This window comes from Eschscholzia californica, unplaced genomic scaffold, assembly GCF_041429995.1.
Source record: "Eschscholzia californica isolate CP2 unplaced genomic scaffold, dmEscCali1.0.p SCAF_4, whole genome shotgun sequence".
NCBI lineage: Eukaryota > Viridiplantae > Streptophyta > Magnoliopsida > Ranunculales > Papaveraceae > Eschscholzia > Eschscholzia californica.
Genome location: NW_028238461.1, coordinates 24,548,749 through 24,568,395, shown reverse-complemented (window position 1 = coordinate 24,568,395; position 19,647 = coordinate 24,548,749). Strand labels below are relative to the sequence as shown.

At 35.8% G+C, this 19,647-nt stretch overlaps 1 protein-coding gene and 1 long non-coding RNA gene across 4 annotated transcripts; one reads left to right on the top strand and one right to left on the bottom strand.

The window, feature by feature from the left end:
* The first annotated feature begins 5,283 nt into the window (after positions 1-5,283).
* Positions 5,284-7,683, top strand: LOC147543814 (uncharacterized). Its single transcript, XR_015223742.1, has 2 exons — positions 5,284-5,862; positions 6,005-7,683. It is a non-coding gene; the product is annotated as an uncharacterized LOC147543814 (long non-coding RNA).
* A 1,441-nt stretch (positions 7,684-9,124) lies between these two features.
* LOC147543813 (protein IQ-domain 26-like) lies at positions 9,125-12,532 on the bottom strand. Of its 3 annotated transcripts, none has more exons than XM_086636952.1 (4): positions 11,720-12,532; positions 10,778-11,225; positions 10,111-10,317; positions 9,125-10,020 (listed from the first exon to the last, which is right to left on the bottom strand). In XM_086636952.1, exons 2-4 carry the CDS (start codon positions 11,174-11,176, stop codon positions 9,319-9,321), a joined length of 1,308 nt encoding a protein of 435 aa, XP_086493078.1. In that variant the 5' UTR covers positions 11,177-11,225; positions 11,720-12,532; the 3' UTR covers positions 9,125-9,318. The 3 variants fall into 3 exon arrangements, with proteins under 3 accessions (XP_086493078.1, XP_086493079.1, XP_086493080.1); XM_086636953.1 differs by having other exon boundaries at positions 11,592-12,348; XM_086636954.1 differs by lacking the exon at positions 11,720-12,532 and adding an exon at positions 11,418-11,585.
* Between the last annotated feature and the right edge of the window lie 7,115 nt (positions 12,533-19,647).

Genomic DNA, 19,647 nt, shown 5'->3' with positions numbered 1-19,647 from the left:
TCATCTTCTTCATTTAGAACCACCCACCATTAAAGCTTCACCAAGCTTTATCTCTCTATGACATTTCAACCAAAAACCAAATCAAACACAAGGAAAAGTTAGCCAAGGACGTGAGAAGTAAAAGCCCCATGGTTTCGGATCAAGAAGGTTGCCGGAACCCTAGAAATCCGACAAAACAAGTTCCGGCCAAAGTATGAAGTTTCCGGCCAAAATAGCTTAGATCCGAGCCGGTAGCTTCTGTCCCGAGCATGTCCGACCTGCAGCCGCGTCCCGTGAAGACAGCCGTGCTGCAGATGCGTCCCGGAGTGCCGCCCCTAGCTGCAGCAGCCGCATCCCGTGGAAGCTTCCGGTCTCGTCCTCCATTGCTGCTGTACGCGTCCGCGAGAAGCTCCCGTGTTGCAGATGCGAGCTGCCGTGTCCCGTGCTGTCCGTGCTGTTCCGGCCGAGCAGAACCCGAGCTGCTAACAGCTCCCGCGAGAGCTTCCATGGCTGCCCTTTCCCGTGCCCTTGTAGTGCCGGCCTAGCTTGGCCGGCCAAGCTAAGGCCGGCTACTCCTTCCTCTTAGCTCTTTTTCCCTCTCTCAAACTTGTAAGAACCAAACCCTAGATAAACTTTTTGCCTCTTTTTCTCTCCCTTCCTTCCTAGTTGTTGCTTGGTGAAGAAGATGATGAATAGTGTTTAACTTGAATAAAAACCCTAGACTTAGTCAAGTTGACTAAGTCTTTAGACTACTTCAAACCCTTGACTTTGTCCATCATTAAAGACTCTTGACTTGGACCAAAAAGGGTGCTCATAGAATCTCTATTGTTCTCTTCCTCTTTGGGCTCATGGGTTGGGCTTCTTTCTAAAGCAAGGGAGTGCCTTCATAAAATCCTTGTTTCAAGACCGAACCTCGACTTCTTTCATTCACAACTTTTCCGTCCGAACTCCGAATCGACTTCTGTTTTCACCGTCGGACTCGTCATTGACCTCACTTGTTGTTCGACTTCTGATCTTGCCAAAATGACCAAAATACCCCTGGTGCTATTTTCTTCCCTTTTGCCGCATAAGATGAAAATGTGATAATTAGCTCTCTTTATTCCGAATTACACGCCAAACCCCAAATAAACTACCTAGCAATGAAAACACATAAATAATTAGAAATAAAACTCGAAAAGAACTAACTCATCAAAGTTAAGTGACCTAAATGTGGCATTTTCACGCCACATCAAATATCCCCAAACTTAGAATTTGCTAGTCCTCGAGCAAACAAACAAAATAAGACAATAAAGTAAACCTAGCTCACTTTCGGAGGACTCCCGGTTGCATTTAGCGTATGCAACAAGCCTTTAAACCCTTAGGTTACCCCTAAAGGACGAGTTTTGTCTCGTGAGGGTTTCCAGTGAATACACCCACAAAGTTCTAGATTTCCAAGAGACATAAGGGTCCAACTATCGATGCAAATAAGGTGATGATCAACAAGTGAGAGACTTAAGTATGTCAAACATATGAATCAAACTAATAAACACAAAAGCATGCTAAGAGTCTCCTCACTAATAGTTTCATACTCAAGTGCAAGTGTCCCATCATCATGAGCATCATCCAAGTCTAAAGTAACAAAACCTTGTTCCCTATCATAGCACATTTCGCCTCGACTTTGGCCTCACGGTCATATGCTCTTAAACATGAAATCACTCAAAACGAATTATAATGGTTTACTCTCATATGTGAGTATGGAATAAAGTAAGCTCAACACATACAAAAATTAAATGAGGATATCAAGTTCTAAAACGAAATGATCTCTTAGGAATGGAAATAACCACTAACGGAATGGGGAAGCTCACTCACCCTTCTCACCCACTCTAACGGAATGGAAATAACCACTAACGGAATGGAAATAACCACTAACAAAGAAGCCCTGCTAGCTAAAGCGATAAAATAAGCTAAAGAAAAAAACAAGCATTTAAAGTAATCCCGTTTCACGAGGAAACATTGCTCTTCAGGTCATTACATAAGGCCCTACTAGTTAGGGTATAAACCAAAGTGAACTAGGTGTCGGAATGACAAAGAACGTAAAGACCCGTCAAGCAATAGACACTTCTCTCAACAAAATCATTGTTCTTGCTTCTGCTTTGTGATGGAGAAATGTCTCCAATGGTAGAGAGAATCTCTCCACTATCTTCAGCAGTAGAACTGTTATAATCCAAATCGATGGTTGTGACTGAGAATTTGGGGGGCCCCAAACTTTACAAGGGGCCCTCATGTATGATAACATAAAGTAAAAAAAAAAAAGTACTTTATATATCAAAAAATAAAAGTTCTAAATTATTCAATAATATAGATATTAAATTTGACGAAACCAAACTCGTTGTAAGAGATTTATGAATGATCGTTTCAATTATTTTCAAGTTTCTTTAATGTGCAAGCAGTATTTTTTTTTTTGAGAATTTCGACTACGATCTACGTTAGTCGTTACAAGGCATTGATACATCATGAAGATGTGATAAACACGATAACTGCCTAATTCATACCATGAATGAAAGAGGCCTAAAGCCTAACAACAAGGAGAAAGAAATACTTTTTTTTTTGGAAAATAATGGTTTTCTAGGAAAAACAGTTTTAGGTTATAAGTAGTTTTCCTAAAAACATTGATTTTTGAGAAAAAATAGTTTTTGGGGGAAAGTGGTTTAGGAAAAAATCGATTTTGGGGAAATAACGATTTTCGAGAAAAAGCAATTTTAGAGAGAAAAATGGTTTTCGGTAAAAAGACGATTTTTTGGAAAAAAAAATTCTCGATTTCGGGGGATAAACGAGAAGATCTCGAGAAAATTGATTTTGGAGAAAAGTGGTTTTCGGAGAAAAAACTGTTTTTCAACAAAAAAAATAATCAGAAAGAGAGGTTTATGGGGAAAAAAGGAGTATGAAAAAAAATGTAACCCATTATTTTATAGAAAAATAAATATATTTTCTGGGTTAATTTTAATTTTAAAATTTGGGTTTATTAATCCAAAACTCTACAAAATCTTACGGGGTAGGATGAGATTTTGGTCAAGAACAAATTTTGGACTTAGAATCCTTAGGATTTAAGAGTCCTAGAATTTTTAATAGCCAAATAAACCAAGGAATCATGATTCCTTCCAAACCAAATTTTTTGTAGGAATCCTACTTACGAACCCTGCAACCAAATACACTATGAAGTTTTGGTTGTTTCCCAAATGACCCTCTACTTATTGACCAGCTTCCCACGTAGTCCCCTACTTTATCGAAAATATTCAGATGGGTCCCTTTTTCTGTTACCGTTAAATGTCTGTTAACCTCTCTCCTCCATCTCATCACCTCTCTCTGTCACGTCATCCCTCTCGCTACCTCATCATCTTCTCTGATAAGGTCGCAGACCGACCAAATTTCTGGCGACCAGCCGGCCGACCAAAATTGTAGTCGGTCTAGGTCGAAGGTCTGGGAAAAACCTAGGCCTTCAAAATCTGGGTTTTCTTAGATCGACGGGAGGTGAAGGGTTCACCCCTTCCCCGGCCAGAACAGAGAGAGAGTGAGAAGAGAGAGAAAATGAGAGGAGGTGTGAGAATAGAGAGAAAGAATTTTTTTTGAAGTATGCAGGTCGCCGATCGACCATTAGAAATTTTGGTCGGCTAACGACCTTATCAGAGAAGACGATGAGGTGGCAAGAGGAATGACGTGGCAGAGAGAGGTGATGAGATGGAGGAGAGAGAGTTAACGGACATTTAATGGTGACGGAAACAGAGGGCCATCTTGGTATTTTCGATAAAATAAGGGGCTAATGCGGGAAGTTGGTCATAAAATAGGGGGCCATTTGGAAAATATCTCTAAAGTTTTTTGAGAGGAAAAGTGAGTTTTGGAGGATAGGTGTATTTTGGGAAGGAAAAAATAGAAAATGATCTAATTACTAATAACCCATATTATTTCAAACTATAAGTATCATTACTCATAATATTTTGGCAGTTTTTAGTTAATAGCAAAACATATTTGTTTTCTTAGTTATTATGAATAATTTTTTGACTCAAACACCTTTTATCCTTCGTATTTCATTTAATCGGAACTTATGTTTGATTTCCAAACCAACTTCCAAAGTTTTTTTTGAAATTCAGTCTCTCCTTATTGCTCGACTTTTGAGATTTTTAATATGTGTAGTCTAAAAAGTAATGTACGTTCCAAAAAAACAACTTATTAAGTTAGAACTGAGTCTAATATTTACTACTAATTTTTTTTAATAGTTCAAAAATTGTCAAGTATAAAGATTGCATATCATTTCTTGACTGTTAGAAGTGAATCTTATGCACAACTAACTTCAAACATTAACAAAATTTGAGGTGTATTGGACGAAACACGACGATTACAACCAAATATTTAAAAGCAAATGGGAGCAATCTATGGGACAATTTACAGAGAGGTTAGAACAAGTAAAAGAGGCAACCAAACAATGGAGTAAAAAAGCATTTGGGTTTGTTAAAAACAGATTGGTTATTTTAAGAAAACGGTTGTTAGATATACAATCGATTACTTCTACAGGGGATACTATTGATATAGAAAGTTCTATTCAAGAAGAAATTTTATTTCTTGAAAATTTACAAAGAACAAAAGCGGAACAAAGAGCTAAGTCAAAGTGGGTCGCAAATGGAGATAGGAATACAAAAGCCTATCATGTTTCTATGTCAATGAGAATGCAAAAGAACACTATACACCAACTAACACTTAATTCAGGTAATACGACTACTAATGAAGAGGAAATAGCAAATGAGTTGGTACAACATTTTCAGAATCTGTTTAGAAGTGAACCAGTGGTTACACCTCCGGCCGAAATCCTCAATGGATATAAGGTATTTACATCTGAACAAATAGGCTACGTCTCCAGGGTTCCGTCGCAAGAGGAAATTAAGGCTGTCGTTATGGAAATGGGAGCAACTAAAAGTCCGGGACCAGACGGATTACCATGTTTCTTTTTCCTACACAATTGGGAGGTAATCGGGACAGAATTCATTGCTTATATTCAACAAGCTTTTATAACAGGTACTATTGATCCATCTCTGAATATTACGACTGTCGCCTTAATTCCTAAAACTAGAAACCCGAGTATGGCCACAGAATTCAGACCAATATCCTTATTTAATTCGGTTTACAAATTCATCACGAAAATAATTGCTAATCAAATCCGACCCTATTTAGAGGATAGTATTATGTGGACACAAAACGCTTTCGTTCCAAACCGACAAATTATGGATAATATTGTTATAACTCAAGAGTTATTGCACTCTATGAAAAAATCGAAAGCCAAGAAAGGAGTCTTCTCCCTTAAAATGGATATGGCTAAGGCATATGATCGTGTTGATTGGTCTTTTTTAGAGACGGTTCTTAAGGCTTCCGGTTTCCAAGGGTCTATTTTAAGCCTCATAATGTCCTGTATTACTTCTGCTAGATTTAAAATTCAGGTGAATAGTAACCTTAAAGGGGATTTCACGGCATCTAGAGGACTTCGACAAGGGTGTCCCCTATCACCCTATCTGTTTATTTTAACCTCGCAGTCACTCTCGCTCTTAATTTCTTATTATGACAATAGAGGACAATATACAGGTTACAAGATTAATAGATCCAGCCCAAGCATTTCACATCTGCTCTTTGCCGACGATCTAATATGGTATGGTGAGGCGACTATTAGTAATTTAAATACAATATTACATCTCATGGAATATTATGCTAGCTTCTCAGGGCAACAAGTCAATTTCGCCAAATCATCCATCTTCTTTAGTACAGGAGTTCCATCGGACATCAAAATGGAGTTTACAAGGCAACTCAATGCACCGATAATGACAGACGAGGCAAAATACTTGGGAGCATTGATCCTGAAACCAGGTAATCGTATCCAAAGTCATAACTGGTTAGTGGAAAAATTCAAAAATACTTTATCTGGCTGGAAAAATAAATTGGTTAGTCAAGCAGGTAGAACCATTCTTATTAAATCAATTTTAGCTTCTTTCTGTACCTATCCATGCAGTTATCAAGTGCTACCAACTCAAGTCTCAAACAACTTAGAGAGAATAGAAAGAGACTTCTGATGGGGACATGATCAAGAAAACAGAAAACTACATTTCATTAGATGGGACATTATTACGAGTCCTAAACATAAGGGTGGTCTGGGTATTAGATCTATTAAATATGTTAACGAGTGTCTTATTGCTAAGATGACTTGGAGGCTCATTACCCAACCCAATGCCATTTGGGCTAAATTATTATTCTCTAAATACATTACTAATGATGATATTAATTTGGAATCCAACCCAGACTCAGACTAAGTCTTCATTTTGGAAAGCAATCAATCATACTATTACCAAAATGAGAGACAACATTATTTGGATCATTGGTGATGGTACTTCAGTTAAAATTAGAACTGATCCATGGATTCTGGACATTATTAATCATAGGCCTACTATGCTTTTAGATCTTCCTCCACATATCTTTTGGGTTTCTGATCTTATAATGCAGGATGAAAAGAGATGGAACTTAGATTTAATATCAACATATTTTACAGAAGATACAAGTCAGGCTATCTGCAACACCCATTCCACAACAATTTCAAAGGGACAAACTGATTTGGAAGCCAACTCCTACAGGAAAATTTACTACAAAATCATACTATAAAGAAATATCACCAAACCCTATTTTATCGAATGCAGCACATGATTTCCCTTGGAAATTATTTTGGAAGAAAAAACAAATGATACCTTAAGTTCAAGTCTTCATATGGAAGTTAATACATGGAGGATTACCCGACTCTAGGAAGAATAGGATCTATAGTTCAGAATATACCTCAAATTTGCTTGCTTTGTGATGATGGTTCTACAGAAACAGTAGATCACTTGTTTTCTAGCTGCAAAACATATAAAAAAACTCATCAATTTGACCGCGAAAATAGATCAAAACGTTATTTCTACAGATCCGGTTACATATTTAAAGAAGATTCTTATGCATGAAGAAAATTGTGATGATTTATGGTATATGATAACTCAACTCATGTGGGAATGGTGGAAGGTCCGCAATGACTTTCACTTCCAGAATACAAGAATAGATCTAAGAAGTTGTTGGTGGCGTACACAGTATCATCTCAGGTACATTTCTGATCTCTCACAACTCTTTCAAACTAATTTATCATTTCAGGAAGAAGAATGGTGCCCTCCATCGCCAGGAGAGGTGAAGATAAATTTTGATGGAGCTTATAAACAGAATAAAGCTTCGTGTGCAGCTCTGGCTAGAGATGATGAAGGAAACTTATTAGGGTTTGATCTAAAAGCTTTTCTCCTAAATCAGCTATTCATAGTCAAATTATGGGATTTAAGGAGGGACTGGAACTAGCGGCTGAGTTAGGGTTCCGGAGATTTATAATGGAAGGTGATGCTAAGTATGCCTTAGAACTAATATCACCCGTTGATATGGAGGTCCCGTGGAGAATATCTACGGTTATTAATAAATTGCGCTGGATTACCCAAAATAACCCTATTACTTTGAAGTATTGCCCTCGTATTTGCAACAAGAGAGCACACGATTCGGCAGCATCGGCTTTACCCCCCTGATGGATCGCTGTTTGCGGTATCAGTACCCAATAGTTAACTAGTGTTGCTATTTAGTTTTATCATGATGTTGTTCTTTTTTAAGAGTTAATTTATGAAAACTTGATTGTAACCTTATCTTATTAATGGATTTTTTTCTGCTCAAAAAAAAAAAAAAAACAAAAAAGAATTCTAGTTTGGCTATTCAATAAATACTATGTGTTTTACAAGCCAAAACTTGCTACCTATTTGTTTTTTTTTTTTTGTTGAATCTTGCTACCTATTTGTTAGAAGCCAAAACTTGCTAAAAAATGTAACTTTTTTTTTATCATATTTCCTATCAATTTGGCCCCACCTCAATGTAAACCTTTTTTTTTTTGTTGAAACCATCTCAACGTAAACCTTGAACCCAACCTTGACTCCAAGTCATTGTAGAATTTTTCTTAATTTGTTTATAAGTTTGCAGACAAGTTTCGTTTCACTTTAGAAAAAATTGAAAGGGTGTTGCTAAAGCAGACGCCAAACTACTGTAAGAGTGGGACTTTGTCTTAGTCGAGTTAATGGTTATTGGAACGAGCTCTCTATAAGCACCCATCAGACTGATTTAGGAATTTAAGGGTGAAGTTTATCTCTATAAGCACCCAGCCAAAAAAAATATCCTTAACCTTCCTTTTCAAAACCTTAAGTAGGTTCACATGGTTTGGCACTTCCCAATCATTCCAAGCAAAGAGAAGCTTGTAATGAGGTCTACAAACACTTCCCAACCCATTTTTGATGCACAAAAAAATATGAATCTGAACTACTTACTCAAATGGGTCGGGTAGGGGACCTATCATTATCAAATGGATCGGCTAATCAATTTAGACATGCTAGGTCCCGGACTGACCAGTCCGTTTGAAATACTAGGTCTCAGACTGACTTGTCTGTTTTGACATACTAGGTCCAGACTGACCAGTCTTTTTGACACAAGTCCTCAAGAATTTGGTGACGGAAAAAACAGCCCATATATGAGCCCTATGTCACGGACTGGACCGACTAGTTAGTCAGTACTGTATGAGTGATGGACGGGCCGATAGGGTTCTTGCGAGCAGATGAGTGACAGTCCGTTTTGACATGCTAGTGTTTATGCTAGAAGATGGAATAAGAGAAAGAGAAGAAAAATTAGACAAAGAACTAAGAGAGAAGATGATTGAGAGAGTGCCGGGATGGTCAGATAATCAGTAGAGTAAGTAGATCTAAAAAAAATGAAGGGTTAACGACAGTTTTTTTTTTTTTTTTTTTGGAATAAAGGGTTAACGACAGTTGGGGTAAGGCATTAAGGACTGGTTACAAGGGCTTATTTCCGGCGCCTATAGAATTTTGAATTCTTGGGCCACCTGGTAATAGGCCCGCCCGTTAATAGCCGTTCCGGCAGGTGCTTTCAAGAGAACCCAGATTGAAAACTTCGATAGATAATTTGTTTTTTATTTTAAATTACATTTGTATGATCAGTGAATTCACCTAAAATAATTTAAAGTTCAAAAACATTCTTCATTCACAAGACAAAGATTTTAATTAATAAAACAATGAAGTTACCAAGAAAAACATAATCAAATCAAACTACTAAAAAAACATTCAAAAAATTTACACACATTAGTGTTTTTTTCCCCAAAACTTTATGTTCTAAGACTGGTTACATTAGTTCAAATGAAACTTGAGAGAGATCAAAAGAGATTGAGATAATCCCTTATAATCTCTCTCTCTCCCTCCATTCCTACCTATCCTTTCACCATTTCCTCTCATAGTACCCATTTCTCTCCATTTCTCTAACGAATTCAGCTGATCTATCAAGTCTACCCATTACAGCATTCTTAAGAACAATAGTTTCTTGAGCCTGAGAACAAGATTTTTGCATTCGAACACCACTTAAACTAGCTCTCGATTCGACAAATTCATTTAACGAAAGCTTCTTTCTTGATCCTGGTTCAGGTCTTTGTTTTGGTGCACTATAAGAACGTACTTTCGCCTTAAATGATTGAGTATTCGCCATGTAATTCGGAGAGTTCGAGTAATGTTGGAATAGTCTCTCAGTACAAACACTCTTAGCTGGTGTAGTTGGGGCATTAGACCCACAAGTATTCATAAATCTTGGAGTAGTTTGAGCTGTTGAGAATCTACATTCATCTCCCATTACGCCCCAATCATAATCTTGACAGTTCCGACTATCAGGAACCGACATTCGAGCTCGAATTTGACATGGAAGTGATGAAGATAATGGCATTTGACTACTTGGGTCTTCTTCGATATAATAATCCGATATCGAACTATTTGTTATTCTTCGTGATCGAGATTTGGGCCTACATGTATCAATCTCAACGATTTTCGGGCTCTCTTCAAACGTATTCGTAATTGCAGATTCAAGAGATGCAGATAGTCTCCTACTATGAATTGATGCAGTATGCTCACTTCTTGAGTCATCAAACTTTTCCTAGAATTAAAATGGCAATGTATGAATAATCATGTCATTGAAGATTAAGTTTAAATCTTAATTCGAAAGAATGTACATTTTAAAACTTACAGTGGATCGACGAGATCGAAATTCAGGGTATAATCTTTGTTCTTTATTGAGTAGATGGACGGCTTTTTGAGATCGAACGGTTAATTGAGCTCTTATAAGAGCTTGCATACTGTGAAGAGTTGCAGTAGCTTGTTTTCTTACCAAATAACCTCTCACTAAAGCTTGCAACTTCACTAATCCCTTGAGAGCTCTAAGAGCTTTCTTTGCCTGTTTTTTCATTAAAATACATAACTAGATTCAATAAAGAACAGAAGAAGAGGAAGTAATGTTCATGGTATTAATGGAGGAGGGTTGAATCTGGGAAGGAAGGATCATAAAAGCAAATACAGTATTTAATATTGAAAAGATTTGAAACTAAACAGAGAAAACAGTGAAAACCCAAATCGGGAAACCTAATGAAAATGAAAAATAGCATTTAATAAAGAAATGCCCAAAAAGACCCTGATCTTAAAAGATGAAAAGATCTAGATTTCAATCTCAAGTAAAATGAAAACTAAACCAACCCAGATTAAACCCTAAGTAGTTTGGCTGTTAAAACATCAAAAAACAAAATCACAGGATTTTTAAATTAAACCCATGTAGAAGATGAACAATATTAAGAGAGAATGTAAGTTGAGAGGGAAAGGTTGGAGAGAGAAAGAGTAGAGAGAGATAAAGGGAGACTAACCAGAAAACCTCTAAAAACAGATTGAATCTTAACAGCCGCCCATCTCTCTCGTCCACCACCAAACATAGTACCTCTTCCATGGCTTGTAAGTCTTACAACCGCCACAGCTGCCTGAGCCGCCGCAACGGCAGCATCAGCAGCGGCGGCGGTTGCAGCTGCAACAGCAATGGCATGCTTATTCTGTTCACTCTCTGTTTCAGTGTAATAAGATTTTAACCAAGTTGTTCCATTTTCCGGTGCATCAACCGGATTTGTAACCGCCGGGATCTGACCCACACAAACAGAATTCCTCAGAGATTTCCCAAAACTCCACTTTTTCTTCTCTCTATTGTCACCGGAATTTGAATTCTCTTTCTTCATCCCCAATAAGTTCCTAAACCATTTGGTTGCTTTCCCCATATTTGATGGAGAAGACTGAAAAAATTGAGAAATCCCCAAACTCTAAATCCTACAAAGATTAATCAAAATAGACAAGTGTAAATCTCAGAGGAAAACCATTTTAATGGTTCTTCCATTTTGCAAATAAAGAACTTGATAAGGACAGTTAGAGAGAGATCTAGAGAGAGAAACAGAGAATAAAGAAATAAGAATTAGCAAAATAAATAATCAAGCATTTTTGTAAAACAAAGTCTGTCAACACCTCGTGAAGAACTGCATTATAAGACAAAATGATGCCACAGAAAGATTCAGAGATTGTAACAAAAAACCCTAATAAACAAATTTAAATTAGAGACAAAACCTAACTATTAAGAAAGATTAAAAAATTTAAATGAAATGAAATTATTTATAAAATAGAAGAAAGAAACCCACTTACCCAACTTCTTAAAAATTATAATTTTAAAGGAAAATAATTTTCATTTCTCTCTCTATCTTGAGAAGAAAATAATTTTCTTTCTCTCTCTAACTTTTCTATAGCGACTTGGCCTCAGAAAAGAAAGATACCTCAGCCTCAGGGGTCCTCAGCAAAACTGACACTCTCGTGAATCTGCTCAGTTTTTTTTTTTTTTTTGAAGTTTCTACTTTTACCCCTCTGTTTCTCTCTCTATTCTCTGAAACTGTTCTTCCTCACTCTTCTTTCCTTTCTCTGTAAAGAACAAAATTTACCCTTCTCTCTCTCTTTCTCTCTCTAAAACTCAATTAAACCCAGTCTTTCTTTGAATGTGAGAAAATGGAATCAAAATAAAGACATTCAGAGAAATGGGTTTTTCACTTTCCTTCTCTAGTTATCTATCTCATTGTACCTTGCTGATTCCGTATAACCATTAAAGCTTAAGAATTTAAACTGGGTTTTTTTATTTATTTATATTTAAATTTACTTCTTCTGACTCAAAATAGTTTACGGAAGCAAATCTCTGCAAATTCTTCCTCTCTCTCTCTGTTTTGAGTTTAGAGACGATCTTTCAGTTGCTTGACCGTATATTTTCTTTCTGCTATTTCAGAAATTCTTCATTTCTCTTCCTTTGATTCACTTTTTTATAACCTAATTTTTAACTTATGCATCTATTTTGCATAGAAAAGGAAATCTCTCAGAAATCTGAATCAAAGATTTCAAATCAAATAGATCATCATCCAGTGGGTTTAAGGATTTTTGAATGGTTTTAACAGGACAAGGTAATGATAATGCCAGGCGAATATTTTGGATCTGAAGTGGGTCGGATCCAGGTCGACCAGGCGACCGTTCTTTAAGTCGGATACGGGTCGAGATGACGACCCTTCCCTCGTTGGACAACTTCTTCTTTTCTTCAACTTGGTCTTGTGGACAAATGAAATTTGGCTTCATTTTTTTGTAGGAAGTCATTTACTTGTATAATTAATTTTAGTTTCTAGTAATATTATGTTTATGGTTTCAACAACAAAAAAAAAATAGTAATATTATGTTTATGTAACAACAATATGAGTATATAGTAGTGGCTTATATTTGTGAAAATGTTCATACTACATGACAAAATTGGAATTACACTTTTAGAAAAAATGTTGTTTTAAAAGTTCATTAGTTCCATGGTATCTTATTTATAAAAATGGTTTTTTTTTTTTGTTAAGTTATTATTTATAAAAATGGTTATGGATTAAAAGTTTGTTAGTGACTCCATAAGTGATTAATCCACTCGTGTCATTGATGAGCCTAACGTAAACTTTTTGATAGGACTCAAATAGTTTAAGAAGGTCCTAAATTTTTTATAGATACTATAATTTCCCTTCTGCCCAAAAACAGACAAGATCATGAGCTTAGTAACATTCTCTCTTTCTAAAGCATGACTGCGTTTTTTATATTTGTTGTTCAATGTTTTTACATTAAATTTTAATGTTTTTTTATATTTGATATTGCTGCACCAAATTATCCATTTAAATCGCGAACGCAACGATTCTTCAGTCGATTTTAATCAGCAACCTAGTTTCCCTCAAAGTTTGGATTTTGTGTTTGGAAAAGAAGATCAATAAACCCATCATTTTTTCACCTTCTTTCACGGGACCTACTATGATATTTCCATATAAAAATGTTCTTTGATGAATTTTTCTTTAATCACATTCTAGAATTCTTCAGTCAGATACGAAGATTCATAACAATGTGAGAACGTTTCATAAGATTATATGAAGCTTCATAGTGCAGTATGAAATTTCATATCGCGCTTGTTGTTTTTCAAATACAAAATTTCATAAAAGATTATGAACCATAATTGAAAATATTATATATTTATAAAGCTTCTTAACCAAGAATGAAGCTTCATTTTCTACCGACTCGACTTCTAGTCAACTTTGTCTTGAACTTTAACTTCTAAATCCTATATTTAAATATTTTAACACCAAATTTGGACAGCTGTTACAAAAATTGGTGATATTTTTTCTTATTTTATAGTTTCTCTAAGAAATTGAAAATTTTTCTTAACATAACAACATAATCGTTATTTTCTGAGTAAAATTATACTGTTACATTTTTATCCGTAGTTCTTGCATCTGAAAAAATATGGAGTATATTTTTGGACGAAAAGTTGAAAAAGAAGAAGCAAGAAATATAAAATTTAAATTTTACCTCCAAAATTTTGAAGAACAAACACAACAAACTATTTTCTCAATATTTGAAAAAGATCTTATTATATAATATCATTGTTTGTGAGAAATGATGGTTATTGGTTAGATTGGGATATCATGTTCCTAAACAAACAAAGACAAAAAAAATACTGTTTTCATACTTTTGGAAAAAGATCTTGACATATAATATTATTATGTGTGTAAAATTTTGGTTCTTGGTTATATGGGAAGATATCGTTTTCCTATATTAAAGCATATAAACGAGGATCCAAAGAGAGAAAACGTGAAGAAAGAAATGAAATCTTCAATAGTTAATTGGTCGTGGGTATTTATTGTGGAAAAGATAAATACAATATTATTGATAAAGTTTGTAGGATTCAAAGAAGCTTAAGAAGAGGGCGGGACAAAAATTCTGAGTTTTATATATTGTTTTACTCGCCGTACTAGGCGGCAAAAAAAATAACGAGAGAAAAAATTTGAACAAGGGAGAGGAAAAACGTTCAAGTTGTATAGGGAAAATTTATGTATAATTCCATTTCTTTTATGCTTTCTATATGTAGAGTACATTTTTCTCAAAAAATATACTCAACCCGCCTCTAGAGACTCCCACTTGAACCGCCTATGAGAGAAACATGGGTTTCTCTTTCCACGTGACTGGACATGTGAGATGAGAGAGAAACTTTTCTGATTTGAATACGTGTTTGTAATTAGTCTTCATACTTGTACTACCTAATTTTTATGTCACTCCCTAAGACCTAAATGATATTAGGGACGTCCTCTTTAGACCAATTTTGGGATTGGGAAAATGTTTTAGTCCTTTCAAATAGTTATTGCGTTGTGAGCTTTCAAATATCTTATCATTTGTGGTCCTTCTGAACTATTGATGGTCTAATCCACTGAACAACGTTACTAGGTACAATTTTTATAGAAAACAGTCAAATCAAAAATATTGAATTTGAAAAGTGGAGCCAATTGGGATGTGGAGTGGTGACATCATGGTGATAAATAGGAATTTGGTACGGATGTTTGTAGGGTTCAGTTCTCTTCTTCCGAATATTTTATCTAGAATAGAGTTTTATATATTGGCGACAACTTTTTCAGTAACTGATCAGTGCTTGACAGCTACCATTAATGCAAGTCCAACCCATCAAATGTTTTTTGGGGCTAATCGACACATATCTAGGGCTGGGAAAACGGTCCGAAAATCCGACACCAGGCCCTAACCGTCCGATCCGCCAAGATCCGGAGACCGGAAAAGTCCGAGTCGGGCTTACCCGGCCCGTTTAAGCGGGCTCTGGCGGTCGGGCCACGGGCAGAGTCGTTTGTCCGAGGTCCGGCCCGTTAAGCCCGCCCGAGAGCCCGCGAATTCAGACCGCCCGAGAACCCGTGAGATTTAGGCCTTGATGATCCGACGGATGAGGCTTCCTTACCTTTTATTTCTCCCATCAGATTAGGGTTAGAGTATATAAACACAACTTGAAACAGTTTTTATTACCCTAGGTTTGAGTTTCACAGAAAGAGAGAGATGGATAGATGGAGATTGAGAGAGAGAGAGATGGATAGATGGAGATCGAGAGAGAGAGACATAGAGATGAAGAACAAAGAAGCATAGATGAAGAAAGAAAGTAGTTCTCAAGAGACAAATAAAGATTGTATAGGCAAGATGAAGAAGAAGAGTACCATTGCTTTCTTTAAATCATTATTTATATACATGTTTTTATATTTTTCTCTCTCTGTGTTCTCTTTCTATCGGATCTGTACTATAAAAGTCATGTATAGATTGATTTACATAGCATATTTAGTCATTTAAGTATCTCTTATATCAGATCTAGGGTTTCATATTATGATGATATGTTCTTCACTCTGGATAAATAGATGGACAATGTAGGGTTTCATAAATGTTCATGATGTATTTTTTTTTGGTATGATTCCAGGAAGCTTAAAGAAATTTCACCAAAGTGATTTATACTCATATCCCCAGAGAAGGCAACTATAAAGCGGACCACTTGGCAAAATAGAGTAGAAGAAACAAAGGAACATGGTTGTGGCTTTCTTTATTAGATCTTCCGCAGGAATTGTATAATGTTTTTAGCTAATTCGGCTGTACCTCAACAAAAAAAAAAAAAAAAAAAAAAAGAGCCAACATTCGTCTTCTTCTTCTTCTTTTCTACTAAAACCTAAAACCTCTTAAAACCTAAAACTCCATAAAAACCTGCAACTAAGATGACAAATTGGAGATGTTGTAATTTTTTTTTTGTGATTTTGAGATTGTCTTGTTTAGTATTGTTCTAACTTTATTGTAATTTTGTTTAGTAATGTGCATTTAGTCAAAGATAATCTAGGGTTTCATTAACATGTTATGTAATTGTGCATTTTAATTAAAAACATAATTACAAAATGAAATGTTTAGTTAATTAATAATTGATTTTTTATTAAAATAGCCCGAGCCCGTCCGGCCCGTAACCGACGGAGCCCGCTCGGGCAGGCGGGCTCGGGCGGGCTACGGGCAGTCAGTAAGGAGAATATGTCCGGCCCGATCCGCCCGGCTCATAGTAGCGGGCCCGAGATTTTAGTGTCCGATCCGCCCGAGCCCGGCTCTATTATGCCCGAGCCCGACCGAACCCGCCCTATTCCCACCCCTACACATATCTGCTTTCGATTTTGACGTTTATCCCTATTCATATGGAGTAATATTATTAGGACTAGATAATAGGGTTAGTTTTTAGATCAATTTGTCGTCTAGTTCTTTAGTTTATCGAAAATATTTGTTATGACTTAATTTTTTTCTCTAACACCCACCATCCGTTAATGTATCTGTTCTCATTCCGCCCTTCTTTGTCGTAATCAATTTCGAATTAACATTTTCAATCTCTTTACAAAAGAACGAACTCATTGAGTCACTGTTAATTTTGTGGTCATTAAATTCAAAGCCAATTGACAATGAATAGAGAATACTTAGATATTGGTTGTTAGATAGCCATGTGGGACCATTCTCACACGCCCCTTACGTGTGGCGTGGTTAGCTTAACACGTGATTTTTTTTAATGACGTGGGAACACGTGTGGTTTTTAAGCCTATGACGCGTGGCTCTAGCTTTAATACTATGTTAAGTTTGTTGTCGTCCAACTCATAACCAATTGGCAACGAGTGGAGATGACTTAGATATTATATTTTTGGTTGCTAGATAGCCATGTGAGACTATTCTCACACTCACGATCTACAAATTTTATCTGTATCAGTACTCAAAAGTCCAGCAATGTCCACAGACGCCCATGAAAGTCTAAGAAGACATTTGTAAGACTTTAACAAAACATATTATTTCATGTGATAAAATAAAAATAAAATAATAAATATCAATCAATTGTCAATCAGTGTTCTCATATGTTTACGAAAATATATTTCTGTAATATCAGTAAAAATATATATGTCTTGTTTGATAATATAATAATATTATTATAATGATATATACCCACCAATTGTCCCCTAACGTACACAAATGTCCACAAAACTGCTAGAAGAAAATTTTGAAATTTCACTAAAATATTGTATTTTAAATGATAAGTTGATAAGAATATTAGTATGGCAACATATCCACCAATTCCCTAAAAATGTTCGTATATGTCTGTTATTTTATTTTTGACCCTACTTTGTGACTAGCTTTTTTTCTTGGCCCCATATTTCTTATAAATTCAAATCTGACCCCCTTTCTTAAAGTAAATTTCTCATTTACCCTTTTTCCTTGGCCCCATATATGTAGTTAAAGAATTTACCTTAGAAAATGGGCCAAATTTGATTTCATAAGAAATAAGAGGCCAAAAGGGAACATGGTCACAAAGTAGGGGGCGAAAAAAGAAATAACTCGCGAAAGTCTAAGAATCTAGTTTTGAAATATTAGTAGAATTATATTACAAAAAATTGTTGTTTAAGCAAAAATAATTTCGTCCAGTGGCTAAGAGGGCTAGTAGAATATCATTACGCCCACTTTTGCAAAATTAACTAGGTATAATGAATGACATTCTGGGTCAAAATAGTTTGACCAAATAGCCAAAAAGGCCACAAACTTTGTCCACCCAAGTGGTGAACAAAACTTCTATTTCGTAGTGGCACAAGTACCCCTCCTTATATAAAAGCATCTCCAAATTTCCAATACAAGACTCAAGATAAACTCTAAAAATCTTCATGTATCAAGTGTGAAAAGTGGATCTCTAAATGGTGTCTTTACAATTTGGTCATTTAGAGATACTCTATCGGAAAGCCTTCTCCAATGCAACACTCAAGAAAAACTCTGAAAACCTATATTTTGGTGTAAATATAATTGATTTGCTTATATGGCACTTCGAGATCCTCAAGAGGACAGTCTAAATTTAGAGTGTCCTCTTAAGAATCTCTAAAATAAATCTTAACACATCATTTTAGAGATTCATGTTGAGTTTTGTATTGGAGATGTGTTTTAATAAGAGAAACTCTGGAAAAAACCTTATGTGGCACTCTCGGATATAAAGTTTGAGTGTTGCATTGGAGATGCTCTAAATGAGTAAAATAAAGTTTTTATTTTCATTTTTCATTATTCTCACCCGACTTTTTCTTCTTTGCCGCCTTTATTCTCTCTTTCTCCATATTCCCTCTCTTTCTTCGTCAAAAGAGATTCAGTTGAGTCAATTGTTGAAGGGAAGATCGATCTTCATCTTGCTTATTTTGTAACACAATCCGATGAAGGATCCATCAATTTCACAAATAGCTTCATCTTCCTTAATTCGTGAAGTTTTATTGGTGATTTCTTCTAGGGTTACTGCTGAATATTTTTAAAATTCATATTCATACTGCTTTTGATAATCTATAATGGATTCATCTACTATGGAGCCGGTCTAAATCTTGATTAAAAACGTGGTCAGAACCAATCTACGAATTAATGAGGATGCAATGGAGTTGATCGCCATGAATCAAGCAAAAGATAAAATGTGACTCCATTATTTTTTATATATTGAATCTTCTTTTTAATCCATTGAATTGTGTACTCAATTCATACGTTTTTATGATTTTCTACTAATTATGTTTTTATAGATCTTCAACCATTTCTTATGGATAGTTGTGTGATATATATTTTATGTTCTTCAATAATTTTTCTTTGTGATATATTTTTAAATTCGTTTATTAAGATTTTTTGTTCGATTCTCAGACTTATTTGATAGATTAGTATGTCGATCGATTTCTAAATGTGTTTGATAAATTTTTCATAATAGATATTCTGGTCGAATTTTATGTCTTGAATAACTTATTTGTTTCCGAAAATCAAATCTAGATCAATTTTGTATCTAATTTGAGTTTTTCCAGTTCATGAAGATGCATGTTTAAATTTTTTTAGGGGTATTTTCTGAAAGGCCCCCTACTTTGTGATCAGCTTCTCGCGTAGCCCCTTACTTTATAAAAAATACGGCACCATTTTTCCGTTACCATTAAATGTCCGTTAGCTCTCTCTCCTCCATCTCGCCACCTCTCTCTACCACGTCATATCTCTCGCCATCTCTCTCCCCCACAACACCTCTCTCTGTCACGTCACATCTCTCTGCCACGTCCACTAAATTTAATTCTCTTTCTCCACCTATACTCTCCCTTTATCGGCGAAGGTCGTCGGCCATAACATTTTTCCACGGACGACCTTCAACATAAAAAGAAAAAATAATTTCTCTCCCCTCTCTAACCACTCAGGCGAAGGGGCTTCCCTTCGTCGGAGGTCTAGTTCACCAGATATAGGTCTGTCCGACAGACCTTCAACGGTTTGTTCGACTGACCTTTCTCTCCTCTCTTTCTAAACACTCTCGCGAAGGGGTTTTCCTTCGCCGGAA